The 18,892-nt window shown below is 34.4% G+C and overlaps 1 protein-coding gene across 1 annotated transcript; it reads left to right on the top strand.

Annotated features, from left to right (window-relative positions):
* The first annotated feature begins 14,344 nt into the window (after positions 1-14,344).
* LOC127135892 (probable pectinesterase/pectinesterase inhibitor 32) lies at positions 14,345-16,105 on the top strand. Its single transcript, XM_051062518.1, has 3 exons — positions 14,345-14,666; positions 14,763-15,293; positions 15,414-16,105. The coding sequence occupies exons 1-3, from the start codon at positions 14,345-14,347 to the stop codon at positions 16,103-16,105; spliced, it is 1,545 nt and encodes a 514-aa protein (XP_050918475.1).
* The last annotated feature ends 2,787 nt before the right edge of the window (positions 16,106-18,892 follow it).

Here is an 18,892-nt window from a genome sequence, read left to right as displayed (position 1 = left end):
ACTTGATATCATAATACCAAAGCTTATCATCTTTTACTTCTTCTACTGCAAATACATGAGCTGGTCTGTCCAAGCGCATCACGGTGATATTGGGGACTTCATTCCACAATTTAACCACAATCATTGAAGCAAGCGTAGCAAGAGCATCTGCCATCCGATTCTCATCTCGAGAAATATGATGGAAGTCAACCTCAGTAAAGAACGTTGAAATCCTCCTCGCATAATCTCTGTATGGAATGAGGCCAGGCTGATTCGTTTCCTATTCACCCTTAATCTGATTAACAACGAGGGCCGAATCACCATATACATCAAGATGCTTGATCCTTAGATCAATACATTCCTCCAATCCCATAATACAGGCCTCATACTCAGCCATATTATTCGTGCATTTGAAAGTTAGCCTTGCTGTAAAAGGAATATGCGCGCCCTGAGGAGTAATAATCACGGCCCCAATACCATTTCCATACTGATTTACAGCGCCATCAAACACCATACTCCATCTGGAACCAGGCTCTGGCCCTTCATCAAGTGTAGGCTCATCGCAATCTTTCACTTTCAAATACAGAATTTCCTCATCCGGGAAGTCATACTGAACTGACTAATAATCTTCAATAGGCTGATGTGCCAACTGGTCAGCCAAGATACTACCTTTAATAGCCTTATGAACTCGATACTCAATATCATACTCAGATAACAACATCTGCCAACGGGCAATTCTCCCTGTTAAAGCAGGCTTCTCGAAGATGTACTTGATTGGATCCATTTTGGATATCAACCAAGTCGTATGATTTATCATATACTAGCGTAAGCGCTTAGCAGCCCAAGCCAAAGCACAACATGTCTTTTCAAGCATTGAGTATCGAGACTCACAATCAGTGAACTTCTTACTCAGGTAGTAAATAACATACTCCTTCTTCCCTGATTCGTCTTGCTGACCAAGGACACAACCCATCGAGTCTTCAAGAACAGTCAGATACATGATCAAAGGTCTTCCCTCTACAGGCGGAGATAGAATCGGAGGCTCAAACAGATATTCTTTAATACTGTCGAAAGCTTTCTGGCAATCCTCGGTCCAATCATGGGACTGATCTTTCCGGAGGAGCTTGAATATAGGCGCACATGTGGCAGTCATGTGGGATATGAATCTGGAGATATAATTCAAGCGGCCAAGAAAACCTCGGACTTGCTTCTCAGTTTTGGGCGCAGGCATCTCTTGTATTGCTTTGACCTTTGTAGGATCAACCTCAATACCTCTTTCACTAACAATGAAGCCCAATAACTTGCCAGAACGGACTCCAAATGTACACTTGTTGGGATTCAGACGAAGCTTATATTTCCTCAAATGCTGGAAAAGCTTCAACAAATGCTCTACATGTTCAACTTCCGTTCTTGACTTAGCAATCATATCGTCAACATATACCTCAATCTCCTTGTGCATCATATCATGAAACAAGGTGGTTATAGCTCGTTGATACGTGGCTCCGGCGTTCTTCAAACCGAAGGGCATCACTCGATAACAGAATGTTCCCTAAGGTGTGATGAATGTTGTCTTCTCCATATCCTCGGGTGCCATCTTAATCTGATTATATCCGGAAAATCCGTCCATAAACGAGAAGACATTGAATTTAGCTGTATTGTCTACCAACATATCAATATGTGGTAGAGGGAAATCATCTTTCGGACTAGCTTTATTCAAGTCTCTATAGTCCACACACATCCGGACTTTTCCATCTTTCTTAGGCACGGGCACAATATTGGCCACCCATTGAGGATATATAGAAGTCACCAGGAACCCCGCATCAATTTGCTTCTGAACTTCCTCTTTGATCTTCACTGCCATATCAGGATGAGTTCTTCTGAGCTTCTGCTTTACAGGCACACACTCAGGTTTCAAAGGTAGGAAATGTTGCACAATATCAGTATCTAGACCTGGCATGTCTTCATACGACCAAGCAAAGACGTTGACATATTCTCGTAGCAACTTAATCAACCCCTTCTTAACAGATTCTTCCAGAAGTGCCCCAATCTTTACCTCTCGCACACAATCTTCAGACCCCAAGTTGACTGTTTCCAGATTCTCAAGATGCGGCTGAATGATCTTCTCTTCATGCTCAAGTAGTCGGGTGATCTCATCAGGAATCTTTTCAACATCATCTTCCTCTACCTCAAATACAGGGAATTCAAAATTGGGAGATGGTGTTGGGTCATTATGTTCAATGGGTTTAGAAATCAACCTGCATAATGATTTTGGATATGAAAAGATTTAGAATTCAAACAAAGCAAATCATTATGCAGATGAAAAGATTGATTTTATTCCATTTTGAGGTTTTATGTGATCACCAATTTCATGCAAAAACAAAAAGGGAAAATAAATGGGAAAAAAAATATTTAACATGAATTTATTGAATGAAAATATCATTGTATTTATGTTGCCAACAATGTTATCACTCCTCCTTTTGGAATGGGAGAAGGGTTTTTAAACAAATTGTTGCAGACCCCTCCAGGGATGATGAAATTGCCAGAATCCTCTGCATCTTCTTCTAAAACGGCAGGAGCCTCCTCATCTAGACCAGTGTGGATGAAACCTCCATTCTTGAATAACCCTTGCTTGTTGAAAGTACCAGAAGAAAAACCTATGCCAGCCCGGGACTCGTTGTCTTCTAACTCAATCATTTTTCCTAAGCCAGTGGTTGCACCACGCTCAATGGCCAGCTTTGCATCTTTGTAGGAAGCAAATGAAGGAGCTCTTTTCTCAATAGGCTCAGCAATAGATAACGCTTGGAAAGGAGTTCCAACTTCAACCTCAGCATCTATATAAGAGAAGGAAGACAAATGGCTAACCAGGAGAGCCCTTTCTCCCCCTACCACCACCAGCTTCTTGTTTTTCACGAATTTCAATTCCTGGTGTAGGGTGGACGTCACGGCGCCTGCCTCGTGAATCCATGGTCTTGAAATATTGGCTCTAGTGTAGTACCGGTGAGTCAGCTTGTCTTCAAAATAAATGAAGGACACAGAGTTAGACCACAGGGCAAGGGACCGGAAACAGAACCTGCTTATGCATATGATGCATGCAATGTTTGTGCATATGATTTGTTTTTTATTTCAAAGGAACTTTAGAGTTTTATTTGCAAATTCTGGAAATATTAAGCATTTTATCACATATGGAAATATCTCATCAAATAATATCAAGGAAAAGAAGTGCAGCATCGTCAATCATATACAAGAGAAAAGGAAAATAATCGTCTTATGGATCCCTAGAAACAATCATCTAAAGCTCGGGACACAGGAAGATAAGATGCGCGAAGCCTCTTCACCTCCCTCTCGTAGGCTGCCTCCATATCGGCCTTCTCTTTGGCGAGTCGATCATACCTCCTCTTCCAGAACTTAGAAGACTGAGGAAGTAGAAAAGTCCATACATCATCAGGGTCATCAATAACCTGATGCTCAAGAAACTCAATCAACGTATCCTTCTCCTTAATCTGTTGAAGCAACTCTTCACGTTCACGGATCCAGGCACGTGAACGGTCTTCGTCTCTCAACTCCTCTGCTCCTTGATCAGGGAGGGTTGAAGGCCCAGCCATAATCATAGGTGTAGGTCTCGGATACTCGTAAGGCATGAGATACTCAGACGCCCTCTTCCTAACCCAAACAGTGTAAGGCTCCAAAGCGATGCAATTCTTAGGACCTAGCTCCCTCCTTCCTTTCTTATGAATCTTGTGCCAAGCGCGGACCATCCTAGCTTTCAAGCCTTGGGGATCTTTACCATCCTGAAAGAATACACCCTCTAACAGAATGTTATTGGGTTTATCCTTTAAGGGGAACCCAAGTTGACGACGTGCCAAAACAGGATTGTAGTTAATCCCACCACATGTACCAAGAAGAGGTACATTGGAAAATTCGCCACAAGAGTCAATAATCTGCACACCATAATACACATGGTTGTACCAAGAGATATCATCCTTAGTGAGAGACATAAGCCTCGTGGACCACCGTAGACATTCCTTGTTCTCCTTGAAAGCGACCGTCTGAGGTAAGTGAGAAATAAACCACTTATACAACAGAGGCAAACAACACACAATGGCGCCACCACCCTTTGCATTCCTCATATGCAAAGAGAAGTAGGTATCGCCCAACAGAGTCGGAACGGGATTAAGAGTAGAGAAGATCCTAATAGTGTTCACATCCACAAACTTGTCGATGTTGGGGAATAACACCAGCCCATAGATGAGAAGTACAAATATGGCCTCAAAGGCGTCCTCACTCATGGCCTTTCCATACATAGTAGCTTGAGCAATGAGGAACTCAGAAGGGAGACCTTGAATTCCTCCTTTGGTAGTCATATGAGCACCAACCAGAGATTCATCTATGTGTAACATGTCAACTATCTCTTGAGAAGTAGGAATACTCTCCAAGCCACTGAACGGCAACTGGTCTAGAATAGGTATACCCACAAGGTAAGCATACTCCTCAATGGTAGGCAAAAGCTGGAAATTCGGAAACGTGAAGCAACGGTACAAGGGATCATAAAACTGCACCAATACACTCATCAATCCTTCATCCACCTGAGTAGTCAGAAGAGGAAGAAGCTTCCCAAAACGAGCTTTGAAACCCAAGGGATCTAATACATAAGATGTCAAATTCCTTAACTCTTTCAAGTCTGGTTGTCTGAAACTGTACTTCTTTGTATTCCTTCTTTGTCTGAAAATTTTGCAAATAAACCCCTTAAGTTCCTTGAAATTTTTCTTATTTATTGATGATATGGATGCAAATGGGTGCATGAATGCATGAATGCAACAATCACACTCAAGGATCAAGCAAAGCACACCAAACAAAGGTCATGGGATGGATCATGTTATCCTTAATATCAATCATCCATTTTGGTGGATTATGGTTTACACCTTATCAACACCCAAGTTCCATTGATATTAAGGATTCATGAACGGATCAACCATGAATCAAGGGTTTGTTGTAAGTCACGAGCATGGAGTTAGGTTAAGAACCACCCAAAATGGAGTGTACTAGGGTTTAAACCTGCCAAACATGTTCTATAAGAGGTTCCCATAGTCATCATCCCATCTTTCGGATATTATTGGAGAAACGACTACTCGTATTCCGAAAATATTCTCAAGAGAGACTCTTATGAGTGTAGTATCGCGTAACAATCGTATCAAATCTTACACTTGAACGACTTTCGCACTACATCCTAAGAATAGGCCAAGATGGGCTTGGTAAACTAAGGTCCTTGGCTTCTAAGGTCTATATTGGAAAGAGTAATGTCTAACCACAACTTACTTGTGTGACATTATTGATCCCAACATAACCTCCACCAAGTGAATGGACTTGCAAGTCAACTTGCTAAGGAATAACTCCACACAAGTCGACAAGACTACGCCATTCTCCTATCCTAAGTGCACTCGAGTCCGGGTATAGAACTCATCTCACAAAGATCACCAAGCATACAAGGAATTAATATTCAAACAATTCAATCATTACATACAATAAAGTAATGCCGAATTGCACAAAAATATGTCACAAAAAAATATACAATACAATATAACAAATATGAAAAGTAGGCAAAACCCACTAGGATGTTTCATTCCCCAGCAGAGTCGCCATTTTTCTGTAGCGGGGTATTCGTTACCATTAGAGATATTGACTAAATCCAAGGTAAATCATACAAGTCGAGTCGCCACCGCACTTCTATTTATCCAAAGGAATGGTTAGAAAGCGAACAAAAACCTAAAAGTTTTATCGAATCAAAAACTAGTAAAAATGTCAGAGATCTGGGTAAGGGGGTTGGTTATGCAATGGGAAGGTATTAGGCACCCAAAGCATCCTAGGTACTCCTAGGGAGCCCTTTTCACATTTGTTGCAAAGGTTGTTGTTTTTTTTTTTTGTGAAAATTTATTTGTGCAAACATGATTGAAGGGATGAGAAAAGCGTGTATGTTTATCTAATGTATTACTTACTAAAAGAAGGGTCAACAGAAAATGACTCGCACGGACGTCGCATCCACTGCATACGTATCTCATCTGAATATGAGAATTAGAGTCTTCGTAGCTCGCCTACCTATGGGTTAAAGAGGAGTGTGCTCGCTAAGACATCACGTCTTATGCCTACGTATCTCATCTGGGATGAAAATCAGAGCAAAACGTAGTTCGACCACCTATGGGGTAAGGGTTGTGTTTTGGGGTGAACGACGTTACTACGCAATCTACCGGATGCTCGACCTTTGGAGACTTACTCGCCTGTAGTAGAAGGAGATAACGTGTTCTTAGGAGAAGAAAAATCAATGAGTTTGGGGTGTTTAGGGATGCTCATGCAAAAAGGCAGTCCTAGATGAAGGAACCGCGCTACCTTAAATGACATGCCACGAGAGGCTATACGAAACCTAAGAAATCGGTAACATGCGGGAAAAGTAAAGGGATCGAGAGATCTACCGTACGGATAAAGATCCGAAGTAACAGCAATTAAAGAGATAAGAAACCCAGATATCTCTCAAGCTAGCACCATCAAAGAAAGTGAGTCAGTACAGGTAATCGGAATAAACCTCCAGGTGGTATCCCACAAATAAAGTGGAACACCAGGCAAGCCATCTCTACAAGAGTCATATGAGCCCTCACAAAACAAAACTCAACAAACAGGTTAGAGAAACAAGATAGGGTAATCAAGAGTTACCCCCAAATCAAAATGTAACCACATGAATCATGCCATTAAAATTCACAAAAAGCTCACAAAAAGCAACCAAGGGTATGAGGCCTAAACCTCTTGTCAAACACATGCATCAAAAGGGTATCAAATTCACCCATAATACCTCATACATTCAGAGCATTCAAATTAAAAGCATAAAGTAATGGGAATAAGGCAAACCTGACTGGAGAGATCGAATGAAATTGAATTGCCCGGTTGGGTTTGCAAAGCAATCTGAGGGTTTATATGAGAGGGAATTGGTTCTTTGCCGATGAGTTCCCTTCAATCTCTGGAGGTTGCTCTGAACTCTGTTAGCTCTTCTCTCACTATCTTTTTCCCTGCCAGCGTAATAGGAATAAAATTGCCTTTTGTTTCACTGAAACTCTGAATTTATAACCTGATTTTTGTGGACCTGTGGCTCAAATGAGAGAGGCCCAAGTCCAAAAAAAATTTGTTACATTTTATTTATTTATTATTATTTTTTTTTCGTTTTTCATTTTTTTTTTTCGTTTTTTTTTGTTAAACACGTGGGCTCGCCTAGCGAGCATGACAGTTCAAGAAATTCCTCTGAGCGTAGGTGATTCTGGTGGCTTTTCTTGGGACTCGCTAGGCGACCCATTCTGCTCGCCTAGCGAGCATGACAGCTCATGAACAAACTTTTGCTCCTTCAAGATTAACGTTTTGACTGACGAATAGACCCCATTTGAACCTGTTGGAAGTATCTCAAGCCATTCCCTTGTGTTGACTGATCATCTAAATAGAACCCACAAAGTGTCTTGGATGATACTCAAGCTTCAAACAAAAGTTGTTAGTGACACATTTTTGTGCTTTTGGTTAGTAAACAAAAGTAAGAGAAACAATGATGTATAATTCAAGCATGCTTGGTGATCTCAAACCAATCACAAGGAGTCCCACCCAAAGGCAAAGGGAACCAAGATGCTAAAGATCCTTAAGGCAACGCAAATGCAATGTTATGATGCCATGAGGGATCTTAGGGTCAAAATTAGGGTCTTACACTTTTGTATCTCACACTCTTGTTTCACAGTTCTCAAAAGGATAAGTTGTGGAGTCGTTAGTTTTGTTTCTGATCCAATGATTATATAGGGACCTAGCCACGTAATATATAACCCTTACCCTTACCCACTATGGGGAAAGGGTTAAGGCTCACACTTTTGTCCACACCAATCATGTTTCAAATACTCACGCTTTAATTAAAAAGAGCATTTAACCTATAGAAGAGCCTATTTATGCACCCCATCAGAATCATGATTAACATATTTTTCATAAACCAAAATAACAATTGATTGGAACCTATAAAATATTAGATAAATCTAACAATCTCCCTCTTAGGAAAAATCAATTGTGTGATTTTAATTATAAAAAACATATATTTGAAAACGTCTCTCGGATTAATGACTAATTTATTAAAATGTGGCCGCATTTTAAAAATTGCATGATTCCAGGTGCAATATATGAATATGACTTCGTCCAACGAAAGCCCAACAATATTGAATCATGGTGATTATTATATCCTTTATTGACATATAACTTTCCATGGTTACAAATACTACAAACTATGTCAACTAGTCATTAGTGTGGAGTGTGGCAAGAAAATAGCATGTCAATGTGATCCAACACCCAAACTACTGTTTTCTTTGTCAGTCCTTAACAATTTCTCTCAAATTCCTTAAAGTCGAAGAAATTGCATGGTTTTACAAACCATAATGCCTCAGCTCTAATATGGCGTCGACCACCGACACAGTGGTCTTGACAACATCAAGCTCAAAATCACACTTCAACTCCAATATGGCATCACCACCGGTATAGTGGTCCCGAAGATGTCAACCTCAAAATTATAATCATGCCTCAAACTCCAAACTAGTATCGATCACATACACGATGGTCCCAATGACACAAAGTCCCAATATTAACAATTTACATATAAACAAACAGTGACAAATAATAATAGTATTCATTGCATTATCAATTGCTCAAAATAGAAAATACTTGATAATCCAACATTTAAAGTGTCCAAAATAAAATACAATGTGATAAGAAATGGCATAAATAATAACTCTCACTAACCAAGTACATAAAAAAACTCACAATGCCCATGTTCTTAACATGGTTTTGAACATAATGGGCCTAAGTCCCCTGGTTAGAGGATCAACAAGCATGAAGTTAGTACCAATGTATCTTTCAAAACAAGTTAAAAGCCGGTTCCTAGAACTAAGCTAACATCTCCCACTAGCTCCACAATGACTTCAAGATCATTTCCTACCCCGAGATTGCCTTCCCTAAAATTAGGTCCCCATTGATTTTTGAACCCCTCCAAAATTGTTCTTGTTGTCTAACCAAGCTTTAAAAGCATGACAATCAGTTTTCTTATACCCCTTCTCCTTACACCAAAAATACCAAAAGAGTTTCTTTAAAGAACCCGACTTATGACCTCCTATGTTATGGTGTTGACCATTATCTGGTTTCCTAAACTCATGATGTCTATGAGAAGCACTATGAATATTTTTCTTATTTTCCAAGAATTCTTACCGGGATGAGGTTTTACATAAATAGTCAGGAGGGCTAATTCACTTCTTTCTTTTTTGAGTTTCTCTTCTTCAGCTACATACTTGGTAATAAGGTTTTTGACAATCCACTTCTCAACAAAGGTATTATAGACGGTTTTAATTTGAGTGAACTCAGCAGGTAAGTTTAAGGCATGTGACACAATGAAATTCTCATTCAGGTCAATGTTATGGGTTTTTCAGTTTAGTTTGGACATGAACCATCCTAAGAATGAACTCCGTGACACCTCTATTGTTATCATATTTCATGTTCGTGAGTTATTTCATTAAATATCCAGATTCGGCATTATCGGATACCTGAAACCTCTCACCAATAGCACTGGGATATTCTTTAGAATTCTCTTTCTCAAGCAATCGTCTTATCATATGTTCATAAATGGACCTCTTAATAGCACACAAGCTAAGTTGGTTACTCTTATCCCACTAAGCTAATTTTTCTTTCTCTTCAGGTGTACTCTGAGCATTGATCATAAGTTCAGTTTCACACAATGATATGTCAAGATCAACAATCCCTAATGAAAATTCTAAGTCTTGCTTCCATATCTTATAACTAAACCCATTCAGGAGTTCAATAGAAGCATAACAGTTGCTCATAGAGAATGTCACTATTAATGCAAAATAGGAATGCATTAGAGCAAATAATAAAGGCAAGATATAACTTTAATGAACATAAGCTATTATGAAGAATTCAAAATTACCACGCAATCCCCTTTGGGTGGAATGCGCAAACCCATGTCACAACCAAGGTCAGAACCTCAGATGAGTTGCTCAATGAGCATGCATTGGGTTCAAAAATCTATCTCCTTTGGATAGATAAGTTCTCTAAACCAAAACACTTCCAACAACTTCATCCATAAGTTTCAAGAATAAGATACTCAATGAGCATATTTATGTTTAGAATTTTACTCTTTTGAGAAGATAAATCCCTTAGACCAAAGCATCTCCAATAGTTTTATCCTTAATTAACCACAATCGCTATATACAATTGTCCTCATTTGAGAAGACAATCATAATAATGATCAAAAACCATTCCTCAAACTACAAAGGGGATTTTATAAATTAAAATGAGTGATCTCACAATGATGGTAATTAAACACAATAAATTATAAAAGTTCTTGCATAGGAATCAAATTTCTCTTGTCTGGAAAAAATCATGAACCAGTCATGAACTTAAACAATATAGCATTTCCAATAAATTTTATACTCAACAATGTCAATTTCAATAAGAATTGATATTATACATTATCTCAAAATATTCTATCATAAAGTCATACCAACCAGTATTGATTTAAAAAAATGTCTAAGATAATAATACAATTGAAAATGTCAGTAGAATGTCACTTTTGTTGAATATGACTTCACTAATAATCAAGGTAATTAAAACCGGAACGAACATTAAACCGATGTGTTCACTGGTTTAATGTTTAAAGGTTTAACCGGGATTGGACCGAGGTCAGACCGGTAATATTAAAAAACAATTATTTCTAACACCCAAATCCATCTCACTGCTTTCATTATCATCTTTTTGTACCTAATTAGTCAAATTATTTCTGATACTTGGGTTATGTACTTAGACGAAGAATAATAAATATTTTCCTTCATATATTTGCCATTGTATATGACTTAAGATATTTATTTTCACAAGGGGGTGATTTCCTAACACTATTGTTGTTTTTTTGGATTGATTGCATTTTGCAAAACAATAACATGGAGAAGTGTTCAAAGTGTTTAGAATTAATCTATCTTGCTTAAGCTGTATGGAGGTGCAGAAGGGATCCTTGCTGGACGCGATGTCACAACATATTGGTATGACATACGGGCCTTACGCAACAGGTTATTGTTGTTGCGTTTTGTAAGACTTTCTGATCAAAGATTGGATTCAATTTTATTTTTAATTGATTTAGCAATATGATTAGGTGCTTTGTTTGAAAGCTGGACGGAGATTAGTTTGATTTAAATGAATATTACGGTTTATAATTTAAATTGTAACAAATCATATCTTGTGAAAGATTTATGGAATACATAATATCCAACAGATCCTGTATTAATTTTGGAAGAAATTAAAGCTAATATCCAAGAAGAAAAGCCTAGAGTTATTATGTTATATAAGGAGCTCAAACCTATATTGGGAAGCAAACATTCACATTTAATATTTTAGAGTGCTAGGGTTTGCAAGAGTCTTTATTATTTTATATACACCACATTAGATTTTAGTAACTTGGCATAATTGTAGGTTTGTCTAGTTGAGTTGTAAACTCAACATATTTATATACACCTCTATGTTTCAGTAACTTGATATATAAGGTTTGTCTAATTGAGTTGTAAATCAACATCTTTATGTACACCTCTATGTTTTAGTAACTTGGTATAGAAGGTTTGTCTAGTTGAGTTGTAATATTCAACATTGATATTGGGTTAAACACTAATCACTAGGGTTTAGTGATTGAGAGAAAGTTATAGGGGTTCTCATATTTAAGCGGAGTCATAAATAGAAATTCATTAGGTAGTGTTAGGAATATGCATTGAACAACATAGGGTTTATTATTGCTTGTAAGACTAATTGTATTAAGCTACTAATAATGAATTTCCTTTCTTGGGTTGGAAGTCTAATCTCCAGATGTAGGTGTTGTTGCATCGAATTGGGTTACCAATTATCGTGTTCTTTATTGTTTCATGCTCCATCATCTTATACAATTGAATATGTGTTATTTATGGTGATTTTGGTTCAACTTGTCGAACCAATTCTCTAGGACATCGTGTTCGACATCTCTTCCCTGAGAAACATAATTTCAATTGTCATTGTGAAGGAATCCTCTTTATAAACCTTTAAACATGAACATATATACCATGTTGCAGCAATTGTCACAGTCTCGCATAATCGCATTGCATAAGCTAGGAGAAGGAAACCTTCAAATGGAAGTTTTGCAAGGAAGGTCTACTCTCTTAAGGGGTTTACAAATCAAGGAAAGGAAAATTATTTGCTAGAAGAGAAGGAGTTGCACATACATCATTAGGTTGATCAATGTTCCTTAACTACAACCAAAAGAACTAGATTTATATCTATGCCCAACCATTGAAACCAAGCAAATCATGACATCAATGTCCTCTCTATAAATATATTAAAAAAAAACTATTTTAGAAACTAGAACATATATTTTGTTGATTTAATAGTTAGCTAGGTGGATGAATTTCAATTTAGTGCAGTAAATAGAAAACTTATTTACTTACATTAAAAAGCACAAAGAATAAACTCATCACACTATAAGCATAAACTATATATGCTAGCAATTAAATAAATACAAACTGAGAAAGCATAACATGAAACATACGCTTAAAAACAATAAATAAAAAGACTCTCAATACCCTCGTAATTCCCCTGTAACGTTGATTTTAATTGGATATAAATTATAATTCAGAGTTATTATTTTATTCGGAAGGTTAAAAAACTATTTAAAGACTTTTGATTGCATTACTTATTTATATAATTGGTTGTTATTTTGTTTAAGAAGTAAGATGATTAATTTTAGTAACTTATATTTTTTTTTGTACTTAGTAACTTATATTTTGTTAAGAGTGTATAAACTGATATTTTGTTTCATTGCATGCTTAATAGTATTTACTAACTGCTCTTTCTCATATAATAAATAGTTTTAACCTCCATTTATTTTAATCCAATTGATCCCTTCAGTTTTTTAGAAGTACACTTTATTATCATATTTAAAGTTAGTTTTTATTATTTTAAGAGTGATATATTTTTAAATAATTTTTTATAATAAAATTTGTTATAAGAAAATAATAAAAAAAAGAGAGAAAAAGTTTGTGTTTTCTTAAATTATTATGATTATAATTTTGGTAAAATTTAAAGGGATCCAGTGAGTTTAAATTCTATAATAAAAATGAAATTGATTAATTATATTCATCTATATTTTTAATTGAGTGTATTGAATATAATTAATTAATTATATATGTATGGATAGATTGGATGAGATGAATTGAATGGATACTATTTATGTGGATTCAATTTTCACCCTTACCCTATATAAATGATATTTTTGTGATAGTTAATAAAAATAAATTTAAACTAATTTTTATTTCTTAACACTTAAATAATAACAAAAGTACATCAGTGTTACGATTATAAAAGAAATTTTGCCAAAAAAATTTCTAACTAAAAAGTTTAAAACGCAACAGGTAACATAGTATATGATTCTCAAATTTTAAATTTAATAAATATTCTTAAATTGGTTAGGTAAGAAAATTTTGTGTATGCATCAAGTTTTAATTTATTCAAAAATCATAAAATATTAAAATAGTTGACTATGGAAAAAAATTAAAACCAAGTACTTAATAACACATGGAATGAGATAATTTAGACTATCATAAAAATATTAAAGAATGTCATGCAAGGTTAGATTAAATATTTTATTAACAAAAGAAATATTGACATAATCAATAAGTATTCCTTTATTATTCATATAAATTATAATCAATTGTATTAAAGTACTAAAATTAATCCTAACATTCTAATTAATATTTAATAGTAAATAATTAAATAAATTTTCAAAAATCTATACTTATGTATTTTATCATAGAATGTGATGTAATTTCAAAATGCAACCAGAAATTGACAATACAATCTTTTGAATATTTAAAAAAAAATACTGATTATATAGAAATAGTTAACTTTATATTTATCAAAATTAATATCAACATATCCACATTTTAACTTAGTTGATAAAAAAATATGATTTTTTTTAAAATAAATAATAGTAAAGTAGAGAAGAAAAAAATACTAATTAAAGATAATATATCTTATAAAAATAATAAAAGCAATTATTTTAAATATTTTCATTATTTAAAAAAAAACAATGTAGAGTTAAAAAATAGCATTATCATATTAACAAGTTAAAAGATTTAAAATATTTATTAAAGAAACGTTTTCAAAACAGGCTTAAATAATCTCCAACCTTTTCTTTCATTTTTTGTTTTCTCTTCAAATAATATATAAACAAAACAAAACCATAGTTTTTGTGACACTATCAAAGTGTCTGTTATATTTCAAAGTTCTAACAATGGTTTTCTATTCCACAAAAACTATTTTCACATTCATCTTCTTCTTCCTCCTCGTAATCTCTCTCCCACACTTCATTGCTTCTGCTTCCATTGATTTCAATGGATCAGTCTTGCACAAAATTTCTCCCATCCAATTCGTTAACTCTGCCAAAGAAGTTATCACCAATCTTCAACAGGTTACCGCCATTTTATCACGCTTCAACGTAGACGTTGAAGCTGGCCACCCTCCTGTCTCAAATGCCATTTCCGATTGCCTCGATTTAGTCGACTTGTCCACAGAAAATCTTCGTTGGTCCATCTCCGCCATTCAAAATCCCAATAGTATTATTAATATCTATAATAATATATGTATTAATATTAGTGTTAGTGTCGTGTCTGGTGTCTGATATATCTATAGCTAAATGTTTTGTTTTGCAGGGAAGGATAAAAGTACCGGAAATCTAAGCTCCGATCTAAGAACATGGCTGAGTGCAGTTCTTGTGAATCCAGACACATGTATAGAAGGATTACAAGGTACAAATGTGATAGGTCTTGTATCCGCGGGTCTTGATCGTGTAAAATCAGCGGTGAAGAATCTTCTTGATGAAGTAATACCTGTCAACGATCACCTCACAACCGGTATTGCCTCGGATCGATTTCCTTCGTGGATTAAAGACTACGAAGTAAATCTGTTACAGGCAAATAGAATAAATGCGGATGCTGTTGTGGCAGCTGATGGAAGTGGGGATTACAGTAGCGTGATGGACGCGATATCGGCAGCACCTGAAAACAGCACGAAAAGATATGTTATACATGTGAAAAAAGGTGTTTATGTTGAGAATGTGGTGATAGATAAGAAGAAACTGAATATTATGATGATCGGTGATGGTATGGATGCTACTGTTATCTCCGGTAGTCGTAGTCGGAGTAAAGTCGACGGTACTACAACTTTCAGATCAGCTACTTTTGGTAAGATTACATTCATAATCTCTATGTTAATTTTTTTACTTCACCAAAACAGTGTTATGGCCTTAATATTCTAAACATTAACAAGTAACTTTCATTTTCTTTATGTATGAGTATGTGCAGCGGTAAAGGGTGGAGGGTTCATTGCACGCGACGTTTCATTTGAGAACACCGCAGGTCCCGAGAAGCACCAAGCAGTGGCATTAAAATCAAGCTCCGATCACTCGGTATTTTATCGTTGCGGGATATTCGGTTATCAAGACAGTCTGTACGCCCACAGCATGCGTCAATTCTATAGAGAATGCAAAATCACCGGTACTGTGGATTTCATCTTTGGGGACGCCACAGCCGTGTTCCAGAAGTGCCAAATACTTGCAAGGCAAGGAATGCCTGATCAAAAGAACACTATTACGGCTCAAGGGCGACAACATCCAACCCAACCAACCGGTTTCTCATTCCAATTTTGCAACATTTCGGCGGACACCGAGGTAACCAGCCCAACATACCTTGGTCGACCCTGGAAGACTTATTCGCGGACAATTTTCATGCAATCCTACATGAGTGACGCGATAAGGCCAGAAGGGTGGTTAGAGTGGGTTGGAAGTTTTGCTTTGGATACATTGTACTACGGCGAATACATGAACTCTGGACCCGGGGCTGAAGTCGCGAACCGAGTGAAATGGTCGGGCTACCATGTGTTGAATGATTCGAGCGAAGCGATTAAGTACACCGTGGCTCAATTTATTGAGGGAAATCTTTGGTTACCTGCCACTGGTGTAAGTTACGATTCTGGTCTGAAAGTAAATAGTATTTAACATGAGATATTAAATATGTATGTCACAATATAACAAAGAGTTCTAATTCATAACTGTTTTTGGTATGCATGTGTGAGTGTGTGAATTTTAAAATATTTCTTTGCCTCTAGCACTAATTTATGCAACAGTTTTGTTGGTTCACTTGTAATGAAGGGAGATATGGAGATGTTTTCTCAATTCACTCTTTTATATATTTAAATTTGTCAAAAACACACTCTTGAAAGCTTGCTTTCAAAATATCAAATTTGCTTCTATTTGGATTACACAATCCGGAAGAAATTTGTTCGAACCCATCTTATATAAGAAATAGACCCTTTTTTAGGTTATCAAAACTTAAAACTTAAAAAGTACATAGAATTTGCAAACTGTCAAAATCTTTATCAAATTTTTAGTTTTTCCATCAAAAGTACCTCCAAAACATTAAATTTCATAAATGTTTAATGAAATTGCATAATCGTAATGTGGGATAATTTCTATTTTGATGTATTGTTTTAGTCAAATTTATCATATAATTGAGTTTTTCAAAAGACCTCTCAATTGCTCTAGGTCAATATGGTCTTTTCATGAGTAAAAATGTAGGTTTGATAAAGTCAACCTTAAATGAATTGATTCAACGAAGTTGATGAATCGAATCAAATCGTTTTTGTCGAATTAATCAATTCAAATGTTTTTATTTTTTTCAATTTCTTGTGGTAATTAGATTTGTGATCTAATTCATGCTATTGATGGATGAAAATTTGATGGCTTGTCTCAAAAGAAGATATGTGATCTCTCTCCATATGTTTTGTATAGATTTGCATGATATAGATTTTCTTCTATTCATATGTTTAATTAAGTAAAAGTTAGATCTAATTATATTGAGTTTTTTTAGATCTAATTATATTGAGTTTTTTTAGGTGATTTTTTATCAAACTATTACCTCTATTTTTTATTATAAGTGATTTTGGAAAAATATTTTGTACCACAATATAAATCGTTTTATAATATCAATAAATCATTAATGTTATTTTTTCTATTATACCCTTAAATTTTTATTATTCTTTTTTTTTATTATGTCAATTTATCTTTTCAATATCATTAATGAAGAACAATTTTATAAAATTCTTCATAATTTTTTTTTATACCATAATTATTACATTTCTTAATACATGTGAAAAATAAAAAATGATTTATAATAAAAAAAAAGATATAGTATTAAATTGTAGTCCTTGATTAACCCTTGTTGATTTGTGGGGAAAGTGTTAAGGATATATATTTTTAAGAATTTATCATCGGTGAAACTCACGATTATCCCTAAGTTGTATACAGTTTTTCACATCCACGCCCTTGAAAAGATAGATATTCATTTTCATTTTAAAAATATCTTATTTTATTTTCTAAAACCTCTTTTACTATTTTAATCTAATAATAAAAGATCATATCTTTATTTTAAAATATTATCTAAACCCTTGAATATTTTCTTTCCTATTATTTTACCTTTCTAAAAAACACATTTCATTTTCACCTACCACATTTCTCATTTTTTTCTTCTTGGTGTATAATTCTTCATAAACCTTAAATTTATTTTTCAAAAACATAACTAGTAATGAATCCTCACACATAGTGAAAGTATGTAGGGTTAGATACCACATCTATATATTTAACACTTCTTTCTTGTTTTAGAGGATGTTTGTTGCTATGGAATATGTTGTACTCTTATTTTAGATTTACTCTTATAGGTTTATGTATTATACTAGTTAAAGTAAGTTGATTTTTTATTTTATTTTACAGAATTAGCCAATAGAAGAATCGAATCACTTCGAATTTAACAAAAAAACAATTAGATTGAAACTCAGTCCTATACACACAACAATATTTTACACACAAAAAAATAACATTCACTCTAATGAAATTGTTACTATATTTCACAGGAAATAATTTTATTATAAAATTTATATTTAGTTTTTCAAACCTTTTTATAATTTGAGAGAGAATACTTTAATGCAGTCTTTTATTTTTAATTAAACTAGAATAAAACCCGCATGTTGCGCGGGTTGAAATTTATTTTTTAATTTTTAATATTTTATTAATTTTATAGTCAAAATATATGCTAATTTACTATTTTAGATGATAAAACATTAAATTAAAATTAAAATATTTCTAAAGATTTAATTTTAAAATATGAGTGCAATAATATTTTCCAATTAATAGTCAATTTTTTTTCTTGTGAAAAATTTGATAGTTGTTTTGCTTGTGAAACATTTATTAGTCTCTTTTCTTTATAAACTTTGATAAGTGATATGTTAAGGGAAACTGATGTACTATAATGAAGTGTTTTTTTTTTGTCTGAATTATCTTAAGAAGAAGATAAGTTGTGAACTTGATAGTTAACATTTTGTTATTTCATTTTATAAATTTTTAAATTGAACTTTTTTTCTGGTTTAATTGTCCATCATATGACTGTTGTGATTATTTTCTTTATTGTCTGGTGTAATAGTGAATTGAGTTTCTTATTTTAAAAAGCAAGTAAATTGGTAGATTGTAGTTTCGTAAAAGACGTTTTTTTATAAAAATAGATAAATAAATGTTAATTTCAAAGATACATTTTGTCATGTGGACTTTGAACTTAGAATAAGAATATAATTTTTTTTTAGTCATAAATTATTACAATAAGAAATGAAGAAATGCACATTGATTACCTTTAATTGAAGTAGTGAATAATAATAATTTTAATGTTTTTATACTTTGATAGTGTTGTACTTATAGTTTTGTCAAGCAAATCTAAAAATCAATATAATTTCATCTAAA

This window comes from Lathyrus oleraceus, chromosome 4 (genome assembly GCF_024323335.1).
Source record: "Lathyrus oleraceus cultivar Zhongwan6 chromosome 4, CAAS_Psat_ZW6_1.0, whole genome shotgun sequence".
NCBI classification, from domain to species: domain Eukaryota; kingdom Viridiplantae; phylum Streptophyta; class Magnoliopsida; order Fabales; family Fabaceae; genus Lathyrus; species Lathyrus oleraceus.
Note: the sequence above shows the minus strand (reverse complement) of the source record. Positions and strands in the feature narration are given on the sequence as shown.

Coding starts and splice junctions, on each gene's coding strand:
- LOC127135892 (XM_051062518.1), top strand. CDS start 14,345: ATGGTTTTCTATTCCACAAAAACTATTTTCACATTCATCTTCTTCTTC. Junction 14,667..14,762: donor CGCCATTCAAAATCCCAATA/GTATTATTAATA, acceptor TTTGTTTTGCAG/GGAAGGATAAAAGTACCGGA. Junction 15,294..15,413: donor TTTCAGATCAGCTACTTTTG/GTAAGATTACAT, acceptor GAGTATGTGCAG/CGGTAAAGGGTGGAGGGTTC.